This window comes from Hippopotamus amphibius, chromosome 6, assembly GCF_030028045.1.
Source record: "Hippopotamus amphibius kiboko isolate mHipAmp2 chromosome 6, mHipAmp2.hap2, whole genome shotgun sequence".
NCBI classification, from domain to species: domain Eukaryota; kingdom Metazoa; phylum Chordata; class Mammalia; order Artiodactyla; family Hippopotamidae; genus Hippopotamus; species Hippopotamus amphibius.
The window spans coordinates 84662716-84680478 of record NC_080191.1 but is presented as its reverse complement, the minus strand read 5'-3'; the positions used below and the strand labels follow the sequence as shown (position 1 = coordinate 84680478).

General features: G+C 38.0%; 1 protein-coding gene across 1 annotated transcript in view; it reads left to right on the top strand.

The window, feature by feature from the left end:
• Positions 1-14460: 14460 nt before the first annotated feature.
• COL19A1 (collagen type XIX alpha 1 chain) overlaps positions 14461-17763 on the top strand; it is a 375262-nt gene continuing 371959 nt past the window's right edge. Inside the window, exon 1 of the mRNA XM_057737773.1 lies at positions 14461-14551. Within this exon, the coding sequence (XP_057593756.1) occupies positions 14461-14551 (91 nt within the window). The remainder of the gene's footprint in view (positions 14552-17763) is intronic.

The following is a 17763-nucleotide window of genomic DNA, read 5'->3' as shown; positions in this document are numbered from 1 at the left end:
AGAAAGCAAAGATACTGAGATTGCAAGGTTATTCGATCAGAAAGTTAGCAGAGGCTCCAAATGGAAACATCAGGAAAAGTTGATAGATTAGGCAAAAAGATACATATGTGTATTTAAAACTTGAAGTGGCCTTGGGCCATTGATATAGAGATACTTGTGGAATAAGAGCTGGAGAATGAAAATCTGACAAAATATAGGTCGGTCATGATGGATGAAATTGAGAATAGTGTCCAGAAAGTTGATGGCGACAACTGTCATTCAGAAAAGTGAGTCAGTAAAAGAAACAGGTTGTTGAGGATGGAGATAGTTGGTTAAACCTGCTCAAGGGGGACCTAAGCCTGGAGACCCCCTGAGAAATCGGCACTAGTTTTGAAGTGACAGGAGAAATAACAGAACTTTGAGAAAATGTGATAGAGTTGATCAGCTTTAGAGAAGTATAAACATTAAGAACCAGGGAGTATGTTTTCAGTAACAGAAGAAAAGTTCAATAGTATTTTTTTTGTCTCACTAAATAACTGAAATTATGTTCACTGAGCCTTCTTTTAGTAGTTTTTCCTCTATTTCTCTATAACTCTTCATTTCATCCATATCTATCTGTAAATGTTAAGTCCCTATCTGGATATATTACTTGGTTTCAAACTTTCATTTGTTTCATTTTAGTCGAAATAGATTGCCTTAGAGTATATTCATCCTACAAATTGATCAAATGAGGATCTATTAAATGCCAAGTTGAAACAAAATGCAAATATCAGATACAACCTGTTTTCTCCAAGATATTCAGTATAGAGAAGAGACAGAATGTGCACAAGTTACTGCACTGCAGTGTAGACCAAGCTGAAGCAGGGCTGGGTCCTGGGTGCTGGTGGATCATAAGGCAGTGAGTAATGAACTCTGAGATGGGGCTTGCAGACTTCACAGAGGACATGGCATTTGAACTACATATGGAGGGCAGAGTAGATGGAGAGAGAGTTGGAAGAACATTCCAGCGTGTGCAGAAGCCTGGCACGTTTGGGGCACTGGGAATAGTTTTACGGAGTAGAGTTTGTTTGGACATGAGCCTGGTTGGATGAGTGGAGGCCCTGATGTAACACAGCCTTGAGTGCCTGCCATCCTGAGGAGTGGACATGGAAAGCACCAGGAGGCTTTGAGAAGCAGGACACAAAAGCCAGGTCTTTGCTTTAGAAATAGAGCTGTTGGGCAGTAGGGAGATGGCGCTCTGGGGAACAGGATTGGAGGAGAGAAGATTATTGGAGTCGATTGTACTTTTCCAGATTCAAAATGGTGGGGACGTGAACCAAGGCAGTTTTTGTGAGGATGGGGAAGTTGGTACGGATTCGAAAAACACTTCAGAAGTCGATTTGATAGATTTTGACAGAGATTTGATATGGGGGGTGAAGAATTAATTCAAGATGATTTTGAAATTTCTAACTTGGATTCCTAAGTTAATGATTCTTGTAATGAAAAGATAAAATTAAGAGGTTTCTGTAGTATATAACAAGGGCAGAAACATTGCCAAAGCTGCAAAAAGACTTCTGCAAACTAACTTCAATGTCATGACTGCTGTCAGTGGCAAAATTATGAAATAATGCTAGGTCGAGTCCTAAGCTCTTGAGGATTTTTGTCCTGTTGCGGGCTTGGATTTTTAACTGTATAGGCATGACTTTCCAGCCAATTTTCTATGATAGTTTATAGACTCTACTATAGCTTCACTAAAGATAGATTCTAAAGATTGGTAAAAGAACAGATGTGTAACACCTGTTGCTTTTGCTTATTTACAAGATGTGTCACTTCATAACAGTATGGCCAGATTTCCTTGGTGGAGTTACATACAGGCACCCTGGAGGGTAGTCAAAAAGTTTTGGTTTAAAAATCAACCTTCTACCCACTCGCATGGGATTTCCTTTTATAATGAGTGTTCTGGAAATATGGGTTCTTTCAGCCATTTTGCAAATCAAGCCTATTTTTTAAAGTCAGCATGTTGTGTTGCTCATTTAACAGCCTACATAAAGTGAATCAATGCTCCCTTTCTATTTTCTTCTCTCTTTTTCTTCTTTCACTCATCTTTTGCATGCTATCTTCTATTTGGTATTAGATCTATTGCTCTGACCCTTTACCTAAAGTCTAAGGCCAAATCTCAGAGATGCAAAATGAGCATTATTAACTGTTCGATGGCATAGAGTAAAATTACTCATGTTCTGTAGGCAGGTTTGGCCTGGTTTCCTTTGAGATGGTCCCTGACCATCTTATCTAGCCAGTGCCCATTCCATCATTTTGTCTGCTGATTCTGTGTTTCTTTGCTTCCTAGTGTCTGCCTCTAAAAGGTGATATTTGTGTCTGTTTACTTGCCATCTCCCTGACCAGAGTGACCTGGGAACTGTTAGGTTCACTGCCGTGTCCCCAGTGGCACATAGTAGGACCTTGTCCTGTGATGGGATGAAAGATTAAGATTTCCCAATCTTCCTTTCTGTCCTTTGTGTGGCCTCTGTACGCAAATATAGATTAATATGAAAATTTAAAAAATCTTAGTCCTAATTCAAATATTCTTAATTTTGATAGTTGCCTTCTAAGATTTCAAGAACTGGATTAAGAAAGTTTAAAGGACAGTGGCTTTTTAAAATTCCCTAAATCCAACCAGTGTCCACAAATATTCTGGTTGGCAAAGGATGATGAGAATAACAGCTTAGGGTAGAGGTCACAGGCCAGCCTTCAGGCAGCCATCATCTCTTTGCTGTTAAGACAATGAGAAATCAGTTGCAGGCAGGGCTGTCTGGATGACCTTAGAGGGTACCTGGTCTTCAGGAATGTTGTCTGCTCAACAAATGCAGTGCTGGGCACATTCACAATGGTGACTTGGGTACTCTATAGTGCTGGGAAGGAACTGTGAAGGGTCTGGCTAGAATCTTCATGGAAATTGATTGAAATTTGAAAAGTAAGCCTACAGGGATATGATAGGTCTGTCCCACATCCCTATAGTAAACATCATAGGGTAACAGCAAAGGACTTTTAGTTGAGCAGACCTAGACTTGAACCTCAGGCTCTGGGATCATCTCTGTGAGCTTTAATGTTTCATGTCCGTACCAGGCAACAAGGTCACTGCTCTGGGCCCTATATTTTAGAAGGTTCTGATATGGCCTTACTCTGTCTGTGCACATGCTCTGAGGGGTAAGAGTCCACAGAAATAAGGGGACCTGCCCACCTAAAGCCAGAGCTTCTAGAGCAGGCTCTGGGTACTGAAGACCCTGACATTCCCTGACCAAATGACCTTTAGTCATCTTACAGGATCTGACAGCCTCTTCCTTGGGTCCACCTTCCCAGGGACAGACCAAGCCACTGGTGTGAACACTCCTAGGCCCAATGGGTAGTCAAGGAGAGGTGTTTGCAGGTGCTGTGGACAAAGCTTGGGCTTACTGGTGTGTTGCTACATGTGGGAGGGAGGCCCCTCATGGTGCATATGGAGTCAGGAATGGGAGGAGCTTTGTCCAGGCCGGAGGCCACTGCGTCCCTTGCAACCTGCTCTGTTCAGTTTAATTTTTTATTTATTTTTTAAAATTTTTATTGTTTATTGTTTACAATAAACTGCATATATTTAGAGTGTACAATTTGGTATCCCAATTTCCCAATTCATTCCCCCCCAACCCTCCCTGCTTTCCCCACTTGCAGTCCATATGTTTGTTCTCTACATCTGTGTCTCTATTTCTGCTTTGCAAACTGGTTGATTTGTACCATTTTTCTAAAGTCCACATATATGTGTTAATATATGATATTTGTTTTTTTCTTTCTGACTCACTTCACTCTGTATGACAGTATCTAGGTCCATCCATGTCTCTAAAAATGTTCCAGTTGCATTGCTTTTTACAGCTGAGTAATATTCCATTGTGTATATGTACCACATCTTCTTTATCCATTCATCTGTTGATGGACATTTAGGTTGCTTCCATGTGCTGGCTATTGTAAAGAGTGCTGCAGTGAACATTGGATTGCATGTGTCTTTTTGAATTATGGTGTTCTCTTGGTATATGCCCAGTAGCGGGATTGCTGGGTCATATGGTAGTTCTATTTTTAGTTTTGCAAGGAACCCCCATACTGTTCTCCATAGTGGCTGTATCAATTTACATTCCCACCAGCAGTGCAAGAGCATTTCCTTTTCTCCACACCCTCTCCACCATTTACTGTTTGTAGATTTTCTGATGATGCCCATTCTAACCGGTGTGAGGTGATACCTCATTGTAGTTTTGATTTGCATTTCTCTAATAATTAGTGATGTTGAGCAGCTTCTCATGTGCCCCTTGGCCATCCATTTGGCTTCTTTGGAGAAATGCCTATTTAGGTCTTCTGCCCATTTTTTGATAGGGTTGTTTGTTTTTTCTGATATTGAGCTGGATAAACTGTTTATATATTTTGGAGATTAATCCTTTGTCTGTTGATTCGTTTGCAAATATTTTCTCTCATTCTGAGGGTTGTGTTTTCGTCTTGCATATAGTTTCCTTTGCTGTGTAGAAGCTTTGAAGTTTCATTAGGTCCCACTTATTTACTTTTGTTTTTATTTCCATTATTCTAGAGGGTGGATCAAAAAAGATCTTGCTGTTATTTACATCAAAGAGTGTCCTTCCTATGTTTTCCTCTAAGAGTTTTATAGTGTCTGGCCTTACATTTAGGTCTTTTATCCATTTGGAGTTGATTTTTGTGTATGGTGTTAGGAAGTGTTCTAATTTCATTCTTTTACATGCAGCTGTCCAGTTTTCCCAGCACCACTTATTGAAGAGTCTGCCTTTGCTCCATTGTATATCCTTGCCTCCTTTGTCATAGATTAGTTGACCGTAGTTTATCTCTGGGCTTTCTATCCTGTTCCATTGATCTATATTTCTGTTTTTGTGCCAGTACCATACTGTCTGGATCACTGTAGCCTTGTAGTACAGCCTGAAGTCAGGAAGCCTGATTCCTCCCTGATTCCGTCTTTCCTTCTCAAGATTGCTTTGGCTATTTGGGGTCTTCTGTGTTTCCATACAAATTGTAAAATTTCTTGTTCTAGTTCTGTGAAAAATGCCATTGATAATTTGATAGGGATTGCATTGAATCTGTAAATTGCTTTCAGTAATATAGTCATTTTCACAATGTTGATTCTTCCAATCCGAGAACATGGTATGTCTCTCCATCTGTTTGTGTCGTCTTTGATTTCTTTCATGAGTGTCTTATAGTTTTCTGAGTACAGGTCTTTTACCTCCTTGGTTAGGTTTATTCCTAGGTATTTTATTCTTTTTGTTGCAGTGGTGAATGGGATTGTTTCCTTTATTTCTCTTTCTGATCTTTCATTGTTAGTGTATAGAAATGTAAGAGATTTCTATTGTTAATTTTGTATCCTGCAACTTTACTGAATTCATTGATTAGTTCAAGTAGTTTTCTGGTGGCATCTTTAGGATTTTCTATGTATAGTATCATGTCATCTGTGAACAGTGACAGTTTTAATTCTTCTTTTCCAATTTGGATTCCTTTTATTTCTTTTTCTTCTCTGATTGCTGTGGCAAGGACTTCCAAAACTATCTGGAATAGTAGTGGCAAGAGTGGACATCCTTATCTTGTTCCTGATCTTAGAGGGAATGCTTCCAGTTTTTCACCATTGAGAATGATGTTTGCTGTGGGTTTGTCATATATGGCCTTTATTATGTTGAGGTAGATTCCCTCTATGCCCACCTTCTGGAGAGTTTTTATCCTAAGTGGGTATTGAATTCTGTCAAAAGCTTTTTCTGCATCTATTGAGATGATCATGTGGTTTTTATCCTTCAGTTTGTTAATATGGTGTATCACATTGATTGATTTGCGTATATTGAAGAATCCTTGCATTCCAGGGATAAACCCCACTTGATTATGGTGTATGATCCTTTTCATGTGTTGCTGGATTCTGTTGGCTAGTGTTTTGTTGAGGATATTTGCATCTAAATTCATCAGTGATATTGGTCTATAGTTTTCTTTTTTTGTAGTATCTTTGTCTGGTTTTGGTATCAGGGTGATGGTGGCTTCATAAAATGAGTTTGGGAGTCTTCCTTCCTCTGCAATGTTTTGGACGAGTTTGAGAAGGATGGGTGTTAGTTCTTCTCTAAATGTTTGATAAAATTCACCTGTGAATCCATCTGGTCTTGGACTTTTGTTTGTTGGGAGATTTTTAACCACAGTTTCAGTTTCGTTACTTGTGATTTGTCTGTTCATATTTTCTATGTCTTCCTGATTCAGTCTTGGAAGTTTATACCTTTCTAAGAATCTGTCCATTTCTTCCAGGTTGTTCATTTTATTGGCATGTAGTTGCTTGCAGTAGTCTCTTATGGTGCTTTTTATTTCTGCAGTGTTCATTGTAACTTCTCCTGTTTCATTTCTAATTTTATTGATTTGAGTCCTCTCCCTCTTTTTCTTGATGAGTCTTGCTAGAGGCTTATCAATTTTATTTATCTTCTCAAAGAACCAGCTTTTAGTTTTATTGATTTTTGCTATTGTTTTCTTTCTATTTCATTTATTTCTGCTCTAATCTTTATGATTTCTCTCCATCTACTAACTTTGGGTTTTGTTTGTTCTTCTTTCCCTAGTTTGTTTAGATGTAAGGTTAGATTGTTTATTTGGGATTTTTCTTGTTTCTTGAGGTAGGATTGTATCATTATAAACTTCCCTCTTAGAACTGCCTTTGCTGCATCCCACAGATTTTGGATCGTTGTGTTTTCATTGTCATTTGTCTCTAGGTATTTTTTGATTTCCTCTTTGATTTCTTCAGTGATCTGTTAGTTATTTAGTAGCATATTGTTTAGCCTCCTTGTGTTTGTGTTTTTTACAGTTTTTTTCCTGTAATTGATTTCTAATCTCATAGTGTTGTGGTCAGAAAAGATGCTTGATACAATTTCAATTTTCTTGAATTTACCAAGGCTTGATTTGTGACCCAAAATGTGATCTATCCTGGAGAATGTTCCATGTGCACTTGAGAAGAATGTGTAATCTGCTGTTTTTGGATGTAATGTCCTATAGATATCTATTAAATCCAGCTGATTTATTTTGTCATTTAAAGCTTGTGTTTCCTTATTAATATTCTGTGTGGATGATCTGTCCATTGGTGTAAGTGGGGTGTTAAAATCCCCCACAATGATTGTGTTCCTGTCAATTTTCTCTTTCATAGTTGTTAGCATTTGCCTTATGTATTGAGGTGCTCCTATATTGGGTGCATATATATTTATAATTGTTATCTCTTCTTGGATTGATCCCTCAATCTTTATGTAGTGTCCTTTCTTGTCTTTTATAACATTTTTCATTTTAAAGTCTATTTTATCTGATATGAGTATTGCTACTCCAGCTTTCTTTTGATTTCCATTTGCATGGAATATCTTTTTCCATCCCCTCACTTTCAGTCTGTATGTGTCCCTAGGTCTGAAGTGGGTCTGTTGTAGACAGCATATATATGTGTCTTGTTTTTCTATGCATTCAGCCAGTCTGTGTCTTTTGATTGGTGCATTTAGTCCATTTACATTCAAGGTGATTATTGATATGTATGTTCCTATTACCATTTTCTTAATTGTTTTGTTTTTGTTTCTGTAGGTCCTTTTCTTCCCTTATGTCTCCTGCTTAGAGAAGTTCCTTTAGCATTTGTTGTAAGGCTGGTTTGGTGGTGCTGAATTCTCTTAGCTGTTGCTTGTCTGTAAAGCTTTTGATTTCTCTGTCGAATCTGAATGAGATCTTTGCTGGGTAGAGTATTCTTGGTTGTAGGTTCTTCCTTTTCATCACTTGAAATATATTGTGCTACTCCCTTCTGACTTGCAGAGTTTCTGCTAAGAAATCAGCTGTTAACCTTATGGGAGTTCCCTTGTATGTTATTTGTCATTTTTCCCTTGTTGCTTTTAATAACTTTTCTCTGTCTTTAATTTTTGTCATTTTGACTATTATATGTCTTGGTGTGTTTCTCCTTGGGTTTATCCTGCCTGGGACTCTGTGCTTCCTGGACTTGGGTAGCTATTTCCTTTTCCATGTTAGGGAAGTTTTCAACTATAATCTCTTCCAATATTTTCTTGAATCCTTTCTCCCTCTATTCTCCTTCTGGGACCCCTATGATGCGAATGTTGGTGTGTTTAACATTGTCCGAGAGTTCTCTTAGGCTGTCTTCAGTTCTTTTCATTCTTTTTTCTTTATTCTTTTCTGCATCAGTGATTATCACCATTCTGTCTTCCAGCTCACTTATTCACCCTTCTGCCTCAGTTAATCTGTTATTGGTTCCTTCCAGTGTATTTTTCATTTCAGTTATTGTGTTGCATATCTCTGTTTGTTCTTTAATTCTTCTAGGTCTTTGGTAAACTTTTCTTGCAACTTTTCAATCTTTGCATCCAATCTTTTTTCAAAGTCCTGGATCATCTTCACCATCATTATTCTGAATTCTTTTTCCAGAAGAGTGCCTATCTCCTCTTCATTTAGTTGTTTTTCTGGCATTTTATCTTGTCCCTTCATCTGGTACAAAGTCTTTTTTGCCTTTTCATTTTCTCTGTCTTTCTTTGGCTGTGATTTTCAGTTCCACAAGATGAAATAGTGCTGATACTGCTTGATTCTTCTGTCTGCCCTCTTGTGGAGGAAGCTTTGGGTTGGGTTGGGTGGGCGTAGCTCAGTAAAACTTTAATCTGATGTGGTGGGTGGAGCTCAGTGACACTTTAATCTGCTTGTCTGCTGACGTGTGGGACTGTGTTCCCACCCTGGTGGTTGTTTGGCCTGAGGCAACCCAACACTGGAGCTTACAGGCTCTTTGGTGGGGTTAATGGTGGACTCTGGGAGGGCTCACACCAATGAGCACTTCTCAGAACCCCTGTCGCCAGTGCCCCTGTCTCCTCGGTGAGACACAGCTGCCCCCCACCTCTACAGACAACCCTCCAACACCAGCAGGTAGGTCTGGTTCAGTCTCATATGGGGTCACTGCTCCTTCCCCCTGGGTCCTGGTGAGCACACTTTTTTGTGTGCCCTCCAAGAGTGGAGTCTCCATTTCTCCCAGTCCTGTGGAGGTCCTGCAATCAAATCCTGCTGGCTTTCAAAGTCTGATTCTCTGGGGATTCCTCCTCCTGTTGCTGGACCCCCAGGTTGTGAAGCCTGACGTGGGGCTCAGAACCCTCAGGATTTCTGTGGTATAAGTGTTCTCCTACTTGTGAGTCACCCAGCCAGCATTTATGGGATTTGATTTTAACGTGATTGTGCCCCTCCTACCATCTCATTGCAGCTTCTCCTTTGTCTCTGGATATGGGGTGTTTTTTTTTTTGGTGAGTTCCAGTGTCTTTCTGTGGATGATTGTTCAGCGGTTAGTTGTAATTCCGGCGCTCTTGCAAGAGGGAGTGAGCGCACGTCCTCTTACTCCACCATCTTGATCCTTCCTTTGTTCAATTTTAAATGTGGCTTTGGCTTTTAGGTCTTTGTGAAAGTATATTTGCCAAGATGAAAGGAGAAAACATGTGTTTCTTATCAGTTTTATTAGCTTTATTTTTAAACTTTTAAACATTTAGACATATGGAATGTGGATCTATTGTCCTGTACCCTGCTAATGTTGGGAGCAGGCATGTCTACCTCTCAACCTATTATGAGTATTAAATAAAATACCACATGAAAAAGAAATTCTGCTTCAGAAAGTGAGACCTGGTGTGTTACCAGTAATCTCCATGTCCTTCTTAAAATGCATCAAAAGCCATCTTTGTACAAGTTTGGCAAAAAGTCATTAGGGGGCCCTAAGAAACCTCAGCATCCACATATATTATCCTGAGGTTCTACGTTAGTCACTTAATTGGTAAAGTATTGAAGGTTAAAGTTTAAATCTTACCTGGAAAGAACAACACATTAAACTGTGATACTATTGACTTGGATTCACCTGTAAAACTATCTTGATAGTCACCCTGCTGAGATCTGAGGGGACAGGAGAGAAAAAGGCAAGTTTCAATGAGGAAGGAGATTTTTGGATAGTGGACAAAGCCTAAAATTGAGAAATCCAGGGAGGGTAGCAAAGGTGCGTGGAGGACAGCAAAAAGCAGCCTGAGGACAACAGGTATCTGGGCACAGTGGGAAGGATCTGGGGGAGAGGTCCAGAAAGACCCTGAGGGAGGTTTTGCACTTAACAGCTTTGTTGGGGTCAACCCTGGAATTGCCTGCAGCAGAGGGTAAAGATTTGGGAAAGGTGTTTGTTTGCTTGTTTGTTTTTCACCTGTACAAGGATTCATTTTGAGACCTTGATAAAAAGTTTTTAAAAATGTTCCTAGCTGAGTGGAGTACATCTCTATTAAATCAGGGTCGGAACAACAGCAAACACATTTTAGAAACATACAAAAAGGAAGGATGTACGTTATAATGACCCTTGAAATATTATAAGATTCTGAAATGCCTTAAGAATTATAAGACAATATAAATTATTGTCACTACAGATTCAAATGTAAGTATAATTCAGTGTGTCTCAAGATTTAAAAATTGGCAGTTTCCTAGTTTTTAATTCAAAGAATATTTATTGAGTCCTGCTTTTCCAGGTACTATGCCAGGCACCAGGATACAGTGATGGACAAGACACACAGTGCCTACCCTCAAGGAGCTTAGAGTTGAGTGAGGGCAATAAACTTGTGTACAGACAGAAGAGTCTGAGCTAGAGAATAGTGGGGCCAGGGCACCTATTGGTCAAGGAAGGGCTCGTCCACATAGTAACATTTACGTTGAAAGAAGCAGGATGAACAGGACCCAGCATGTTCCTGGATGAGGAAACAGCATGTGTAAAAGCTCTGAGTTTGGAAAGAGTCAGGGAATTTGAGGAATAGGACCTGACCTGGAGAGGTGGGTAGGGGCCAGTTTACTCAGGGCTTCTAGGCCGTAGAAGGGCTTTTGGATTATATTTGAAGTTAGATGGGAAATCATTAAAGGGTTTGAAATGGGGAGTGACATGATCCAACCTTGTTTTAAGAAAAGCTTGGTAGTGCTATGTAGAGTGAACTTGGTCAGGAGCCTGTCATGGATGGGATATCAGTTAGAAAGCTGTGGAGGACTCTACATCAGAGCAACCTGAGCTAAGCTAGTAGAAGAGGAGTGGAGAGCAGTGGGTGAGTTTGAGATGTATTTGAGGTAACACTGATATTACTTGTTGATGGGGGTGTGAGAGATGGTGGTACATAAGGCAGAAGAATCCATGTGATGCTTGGGTGTCCAGTTGGAGCATTTTGATGGGGGCTAATTATGGAGACTGGGAAGAGCACGAGAAGAACAAGGTGTGGAGAAGAACCGAGCATTTGATTTGTATAAAGTTTTAGATGTCTGAGAGAGAATAGTGAGTAGGCAGCGTGATGCAAAGTCTAAAGCTTGGAGAATAGGACTAGGCTGGAGAGGTAAATTTTAGACCCATCATCTGACTTAAAGCCAAGAGAATTGGAGAGAATACCTAAGAGACATTATAAAGAGAGAGGAGAGGAGGACCCATACATCCCCACATTGAGAAATCAGGTAGAAAAAAGATCTAAGAAGGGGATTTAGAAGGAAACACCAGAGAGTGTGAGGGCAGGGGGGTCAATGAGAGTGAGTGTTTCAAGAAAGAGGGAGGGATGAGCTGTTGGAAATGCCACAGAGAGTTGAATTAGATGCAGAGAGAAAAGGATTCTTCTTTCAAGTTTTTGCTGAACTTGTCTGAAGACATTTCAATAGATTGATGGAATGGCAATTCTTTAGTAACTAGAACATTTGGTCAACTAACCATAACATTGATTCTTCAGACATTTTGAGCAAATGCGTTTAAGTACTTTCACCCTCTAAGTGACTCAAAGAAATAGTTGAGAGACCTCAAGACTGAATTCACATGCTTATGGCTATATAGCTCTCTGGTTCTTCGTTGCTCAAACAGGGACCACAGCTTCAATGAACATAAATTTTTAGGATGCTTTGGAACTTCTCCATTGTTCAAACATCACTATCAATCTCAGGCTGAATAGATAAATGTAACTAAATCTTTACTAATTATTTAACAATTATAATAGCAGGTACTCTTTTGAACACTTACTGTGTTCAGTGCCTTGTACTATACTCTTTCCAGGTATTAAATAATTTATTGCTAGTATTATTCCCAGTTTTCAGATGAATAAATGAAGTCTTGGTGAAATTACATAACTTGTTCATAAGTGAGAACCTAGGCATGAAATTGTAACCACTGTACTACACTGCTAATTTATCAACTCATGAAAATCACTTTGGTTAAAAATGCAAACAATCAAGGATCTCTCTGAAAGTTAAATCAATATTTGTGAGCTCATTTATTTGAAATAGAATTAACTGCTTTAACAGTTACCAACTGACTTGAAATAATAGCTAGGATAAGTTTGCAAAGTCATGTGAGGATTATGACTGTAGCTGGTTGAGGGAGTTCAAAAGAAATAAGGCATAAAACCAGCTGTTTAATTTTTAGAACTACACATACGGTTTTAATATTGCAATTACTGCTTCTAGCTATTCATCCAGAAATATCTAAATCTTGAATTAATTTTAAAATGCTGATCTTAGGGTATTTGGCACATGCAGAATATCAAAGATGGCGGCTTTAGTTTTCTTCTAAAGAGTGTCTAATGACAACTTCTAGGCATTGGTGTGATGTGTTCTTTTATATTTGACTTGAATAAACTTTGACTTATGGCAAAAAATGCTATCATATTGTTTGCATATTTAAAACTCTTATAATAGCTGTTCTGATAATACTGCAATTGTTAAATATACTGAGAGAGCCATTATATTTTTACTTGCAATTTGTTTTCATGTTAGTTACTTCAGTATAAAAATTAATTTAAGTAATGTTTAAGTTTTCCATTACAGGGATTCTATTTAGTAAATCTTTTATTGTAATACCTACAAAGTAGTAATCTACATTCAGAAAGGCAAATAATTATGCGAGGTAACACATTAAATGTTAAAAATAATGCCAATGGCAGGCTCAGATGAGGTAGGCATTGCATATATTTACTTTTGTCTTTAAATAGAAGGAAAAGTTACTTTTCACATGTGCAGTAATCCCTCCAGTAGCTGTGCTGATTCAATCAAGTAACAACATGGTTAAATTTACAGAAAATGTCATGATTATCAGTTAAGCCAAAATACGTAACACTAATATTCAGAAAATAAAATAAAATTGTGAATAATATAAAGAATTCATTGTATATGACACCAAAAGAATAGGCAACAAAAGAAAAAAATAGATAAATTGGACTACATACAAATAAAAAACTTCAGGGCAGCAAAAGACACAATTAACAGAAAGAAAAGGCAACCCACAACATGGAAGAAAAAGTTTGCAAATCATTATGTCTGATAAGGGGTTAATATCCAAAATATATAAAGAACTCCTACAATGCAACAAAAACAAAACAAACCAGCAGATTAAAAAAATGGCAAAGGATTTAAAGAGACATTTATCCAAAGAAGATATACAAATATCTAATAAAAGATTCTCAACATCACTAATCCTTAGGGAAATGAAAATCAAAACCACAATGAGATGCCATCGTATACCCATTAGGATGGCTGCTATTAAAAAACCCCCCAAAAAAACGAAACAAGAAAATAAGGATATTAACAAGGTTTGGAGAAATTGGAACCATTGTTCCAATTGAAAGCAGGGACTTGAACAGATTTTTGTACATTCATGTTCATAGCAGCGTAATTCATAGTAGTCAAAAGGTGGGAGCACCCAGTGTCCATTAGCAGAAGAATGGATAAACAAAATGTGGTATGTGCATACAGTGGAATGTTATTCCGCCTTAAAAAGGAAGACAGCACAGACACATGCTACAACATGGTTGAAACTTGAGGCCATCATGCCAAGTGAAATAAAGTCATGCAAGAATAAATAGAGCATGATTCCACATGTATGTGACCCGGAACAGTCAAATCCGTAGAAACAGAAAACAGAATGGTGGTTGCCGGGGCAGGGGATGGGAGAAATGGGGAGCTACTGTTTAATAGATATGGAATTGCAGTTTCGCAAGATGAAAAGTTATGGATGGTTGTGGTAATTATACAACGTGAAGGTGCCTATTAGCACTGAACTGTATGCTTTAAAATGTTTAAGATGATAAATTTATGTTATGTGTGTTTTACCAAGACTAAAGAAAAATAAAGATATACAAATCATTGTAAGTGGTGTGGCTTTAAAATTTTTTTTAAAGAAGAGACATTAAAGTTATAAGAGGCTGGACACTGTAATTGATTATGAACTAATCTGAAAATATTTTCAGAGCTCTTTCATGCATAATTAGGTATGTATTAATGTACAATGTCTAATTACGTATATAATCAGATACCCAATTATATAATTATATATAATGTAAAAATATATTTTGTTCTCTTTGGTGATGAGGATTTTCTGAAGATGATGGAAGGAACTGTATGCAATAAGCTCAGTTCAGATGTTTTGTTCTGTTGCAGGTCTGTGGGCACTGGTTCCCATGGTTTTGTGGCGCCATGAGGCCGGCTGGCTCTTGGAAGCTTTGGCTCTGGGTGGCAGTGTTCCTGCTTCCTGCTTCCGCTTCCGTGATGAACAGGGACAAGCCAGGTATCCAGGCCATCTCTTGTCCAGTCTCCAAGTGTTATTTATAGTCTTTATTTTAAAAAATTATTATAATAAATCTTATTAAGGTTGAAGAGGCCATAGGTTAAATCTGCTAGCACAAAATAGATAATAATTTATTGTTTTCCTCATTGACCTTCACATTCCACATTGAGACTGTCTAAAATTACATTTTTTCATATGTGTATTATATTAGTCTAAGTAGCCTTTGCTTTCTGTCAATGATATTTACAAATATAAATATGTATTGCATCTCTGTGTGTCTATTTCTCCCTTTCCCCTCTAAATTATGTTTTTTAAGTTATTCAAATTATAAGTATGGAAAACCATCCTGGTTGAGGTTAACCAGGGACATAGCTAATGTTAATTAGGGGAAAGTGAAACACAGAATAGGAAATAGAAAAGGAAATCTAGTTTCATTATATGTCAGTTTTGTAGTATCTCAGATAAGGCGAACAAAAAATTAACAGTTGTGAGAGCACTTTTTGAACTAAATAAATAATATTTACTTGCAACTGTTAAATTTATCAATCTCATAAATATTTCCAACGGACTTGAAGGCAATTTGAAACATTTACTTCCACTTCTGATTTTTAAAAATGATTATGTGGCTAATTTGCAAGGCTTTTCTTGAACACTGAGTGTGCGTAAGTTACTGACCTAGTCATACTTCATGTTACAAAGTTGAACTAGACACACTGGAAAGCCGTTTGCTAAGCAAAGAGAAACTTCAACTTGCCTTCTATGCAAAGGATCGCATATGACGTATTCTGACCATGGTCACATATGATGATGTGTCCTGAGACTGTGCATCTTGCTGTGCTTATTCTTTTGAATATTTCTTTCAGAATTTTTGCTAGACAGGTATAAACACACCCTAGTAGAGACTTTTGAGTTTGAAGCACTCATAGAATAAAAATAATCTCTTATAAAGATATAATATATCTGAGTTTCTCAGAGTGTATTTTACGTCTTCATTTTTTACTAATTTGGTAGGAGCTACATTTCATAAAATAATCTGTACAAAAGTTTGAATATTCTAACACCATACAAATGACATCCTGTGGCTATCATACTTTTTGGGGGGAGAACACTTTCTTTTTTCAGAAAAATCAGGACTGACTCATGGCAAAAAGAGGTGCAGAGGGCAGGGATTTTATTCTGATAATGTTGCTACTCTCCTGGATGTTTTTACATCTTTTCCTTTTACGAGACATAGCAGGCAATACAATTTGCTATTTAATCAGAGGGGACAGGACTTTTTTGGCTTGAAAGGAGAATGAATCAGTTTCTTGGCACCTGTTAGTGTGTAATAAATGTCCTAGATGATGATGATTTGAAGGATCTACATAAGTGGTTTTCCAGTTTTAGTGGGAGTGAGAATCATCTGGGGTATTGATTCCCGAGTCCCACTCCCAGAGATTCCTATGATGCGGGACAGCCTGGGTGGGATTCAGTAATTTACATCTTTAACCAGCTCCCCAGGTGAATCTAATGCCATATGTTTGTGGAAAACAGAGAAACACTCACCTTTGGGATAATTAACTATTTCTTTTAATTATTATTTTTTTATTAGCTGGTTATCTTGCACCTTATGCTAACAGGTTCCATTTATTTGTTTGTTTATTTAGACTTTAATAACTTTTTTGGAGGGGTAAGAGCACTTCTCATGAGCTCTGCTCTGGTAACAAATTTCTAAGTACATAATACAGGATCGTTCACTATAGATCTGTAGAACTCAATCATCTTGCATAGCTGAAATGTCCCCATCTTGGGATTCCCCTGATGTTTTGCTCTTGTAGCTTTGCTATCTCAGTTCCTTAATCAGGTTATATTGTACATGGGATGACTGAAATGCGTATATTCTGACCCAATTTACTCTACCAAATTAATCTTTCTGAAAGATTTTCCGAAGAGTGTGAATTCCAAATTAATCTGAACTCTAGTAAGATTCATGTAACGTGAAGCACTGAGGGAAATTACTAAAGAAAGAAATGAAGAGTTGCTTTTTATGGGGGCATTTGGTAGGAGGTGCTCATGAAACAGCCCACACTGAACGTGTCATGGAAGTTGCTTAACTGCAAGTATCGTTTGCATTAACTGAAAATGTCAGCATAGCCCTGTCATGAGGAATATTGGAGAGTATGACGTTCTGGGCCTGGCCTGACAAGAGCTCTTCTCCTGTCTTGTGTGTCTGATTCACAGCACAAGGTTTCCTTTTTAGTTTCCTCATGTGCAGACCTGCTTGTGTGGTCACTAACCATTTACCGGAGGGAAGTGATTACGGCTAAAAATAAAATATAACAAATCTGAGGGAGAGGCTAAGGTTTCAACTCTGGAGTCTGTGAAGTTGTCAACAGGCTGCTGTTAAACTTAAATATATGGAGGATAAATGGAGTCTTTCAATTACTTTACTGAACGCAATGGCATGCTTAAGGATTACCTGCAGTGTTGGCCCAGCTGGGATGGAATTCAAGAGTAATATGGAGGGATTTGATAACACCTTGGATATTAAAGCCTTGAAGCTATTCAGAATTAGTTATTTCATATTCTTTCATCAATTTTACTATCATGTGGAGATTACGAGGGAAGGCATGTTTGCATATTTTCACACAGCAGATGAACAATTTGAATGTGGCCATTTCAGCTGCATTGTCAGAAGACAGTGGGGGAGAGAGTTGTATTAACAAATACACATCGCATAGGTCATCTCAAAACTTGCTTTAATCACTTTCTTAAACTTTCCTCTAGGATAGAAGCTATGTATCATCACGATCCTTTCTCCTGCATTTCTCTTAACCTGTTCTAAGGCAAAAGTACTGAGTTATCATCAAAAGTAATAAAAACAGAAAAGCCAGACTCGATAAACAGAGAGGTGAAGAAAGCCATCCCTTTCACTTATGGTAAAATTTCAGGTGAAGTGTCTTGATGGAATTGACTATAAACTTAGGCCCCAAACTATACACATATGCCCTTTTAAACTAGTTTTCTATTGATTATAAGGAAAAACTGTTCTTCTGAAATTTGGCTTTTACTAATTGACACACACTGCATTCAAACAGAGTAGAAGTATGCGGTTATACAGAGAATTTTATTTTGTGTTTTAAGAATTCCTCATATTCAATATGGTACCAGGTAAGAGTCCTACTGCTCACAAATGTACTTTGTAACTCCTAAGTTTTTAAAGTGCAGGAAAA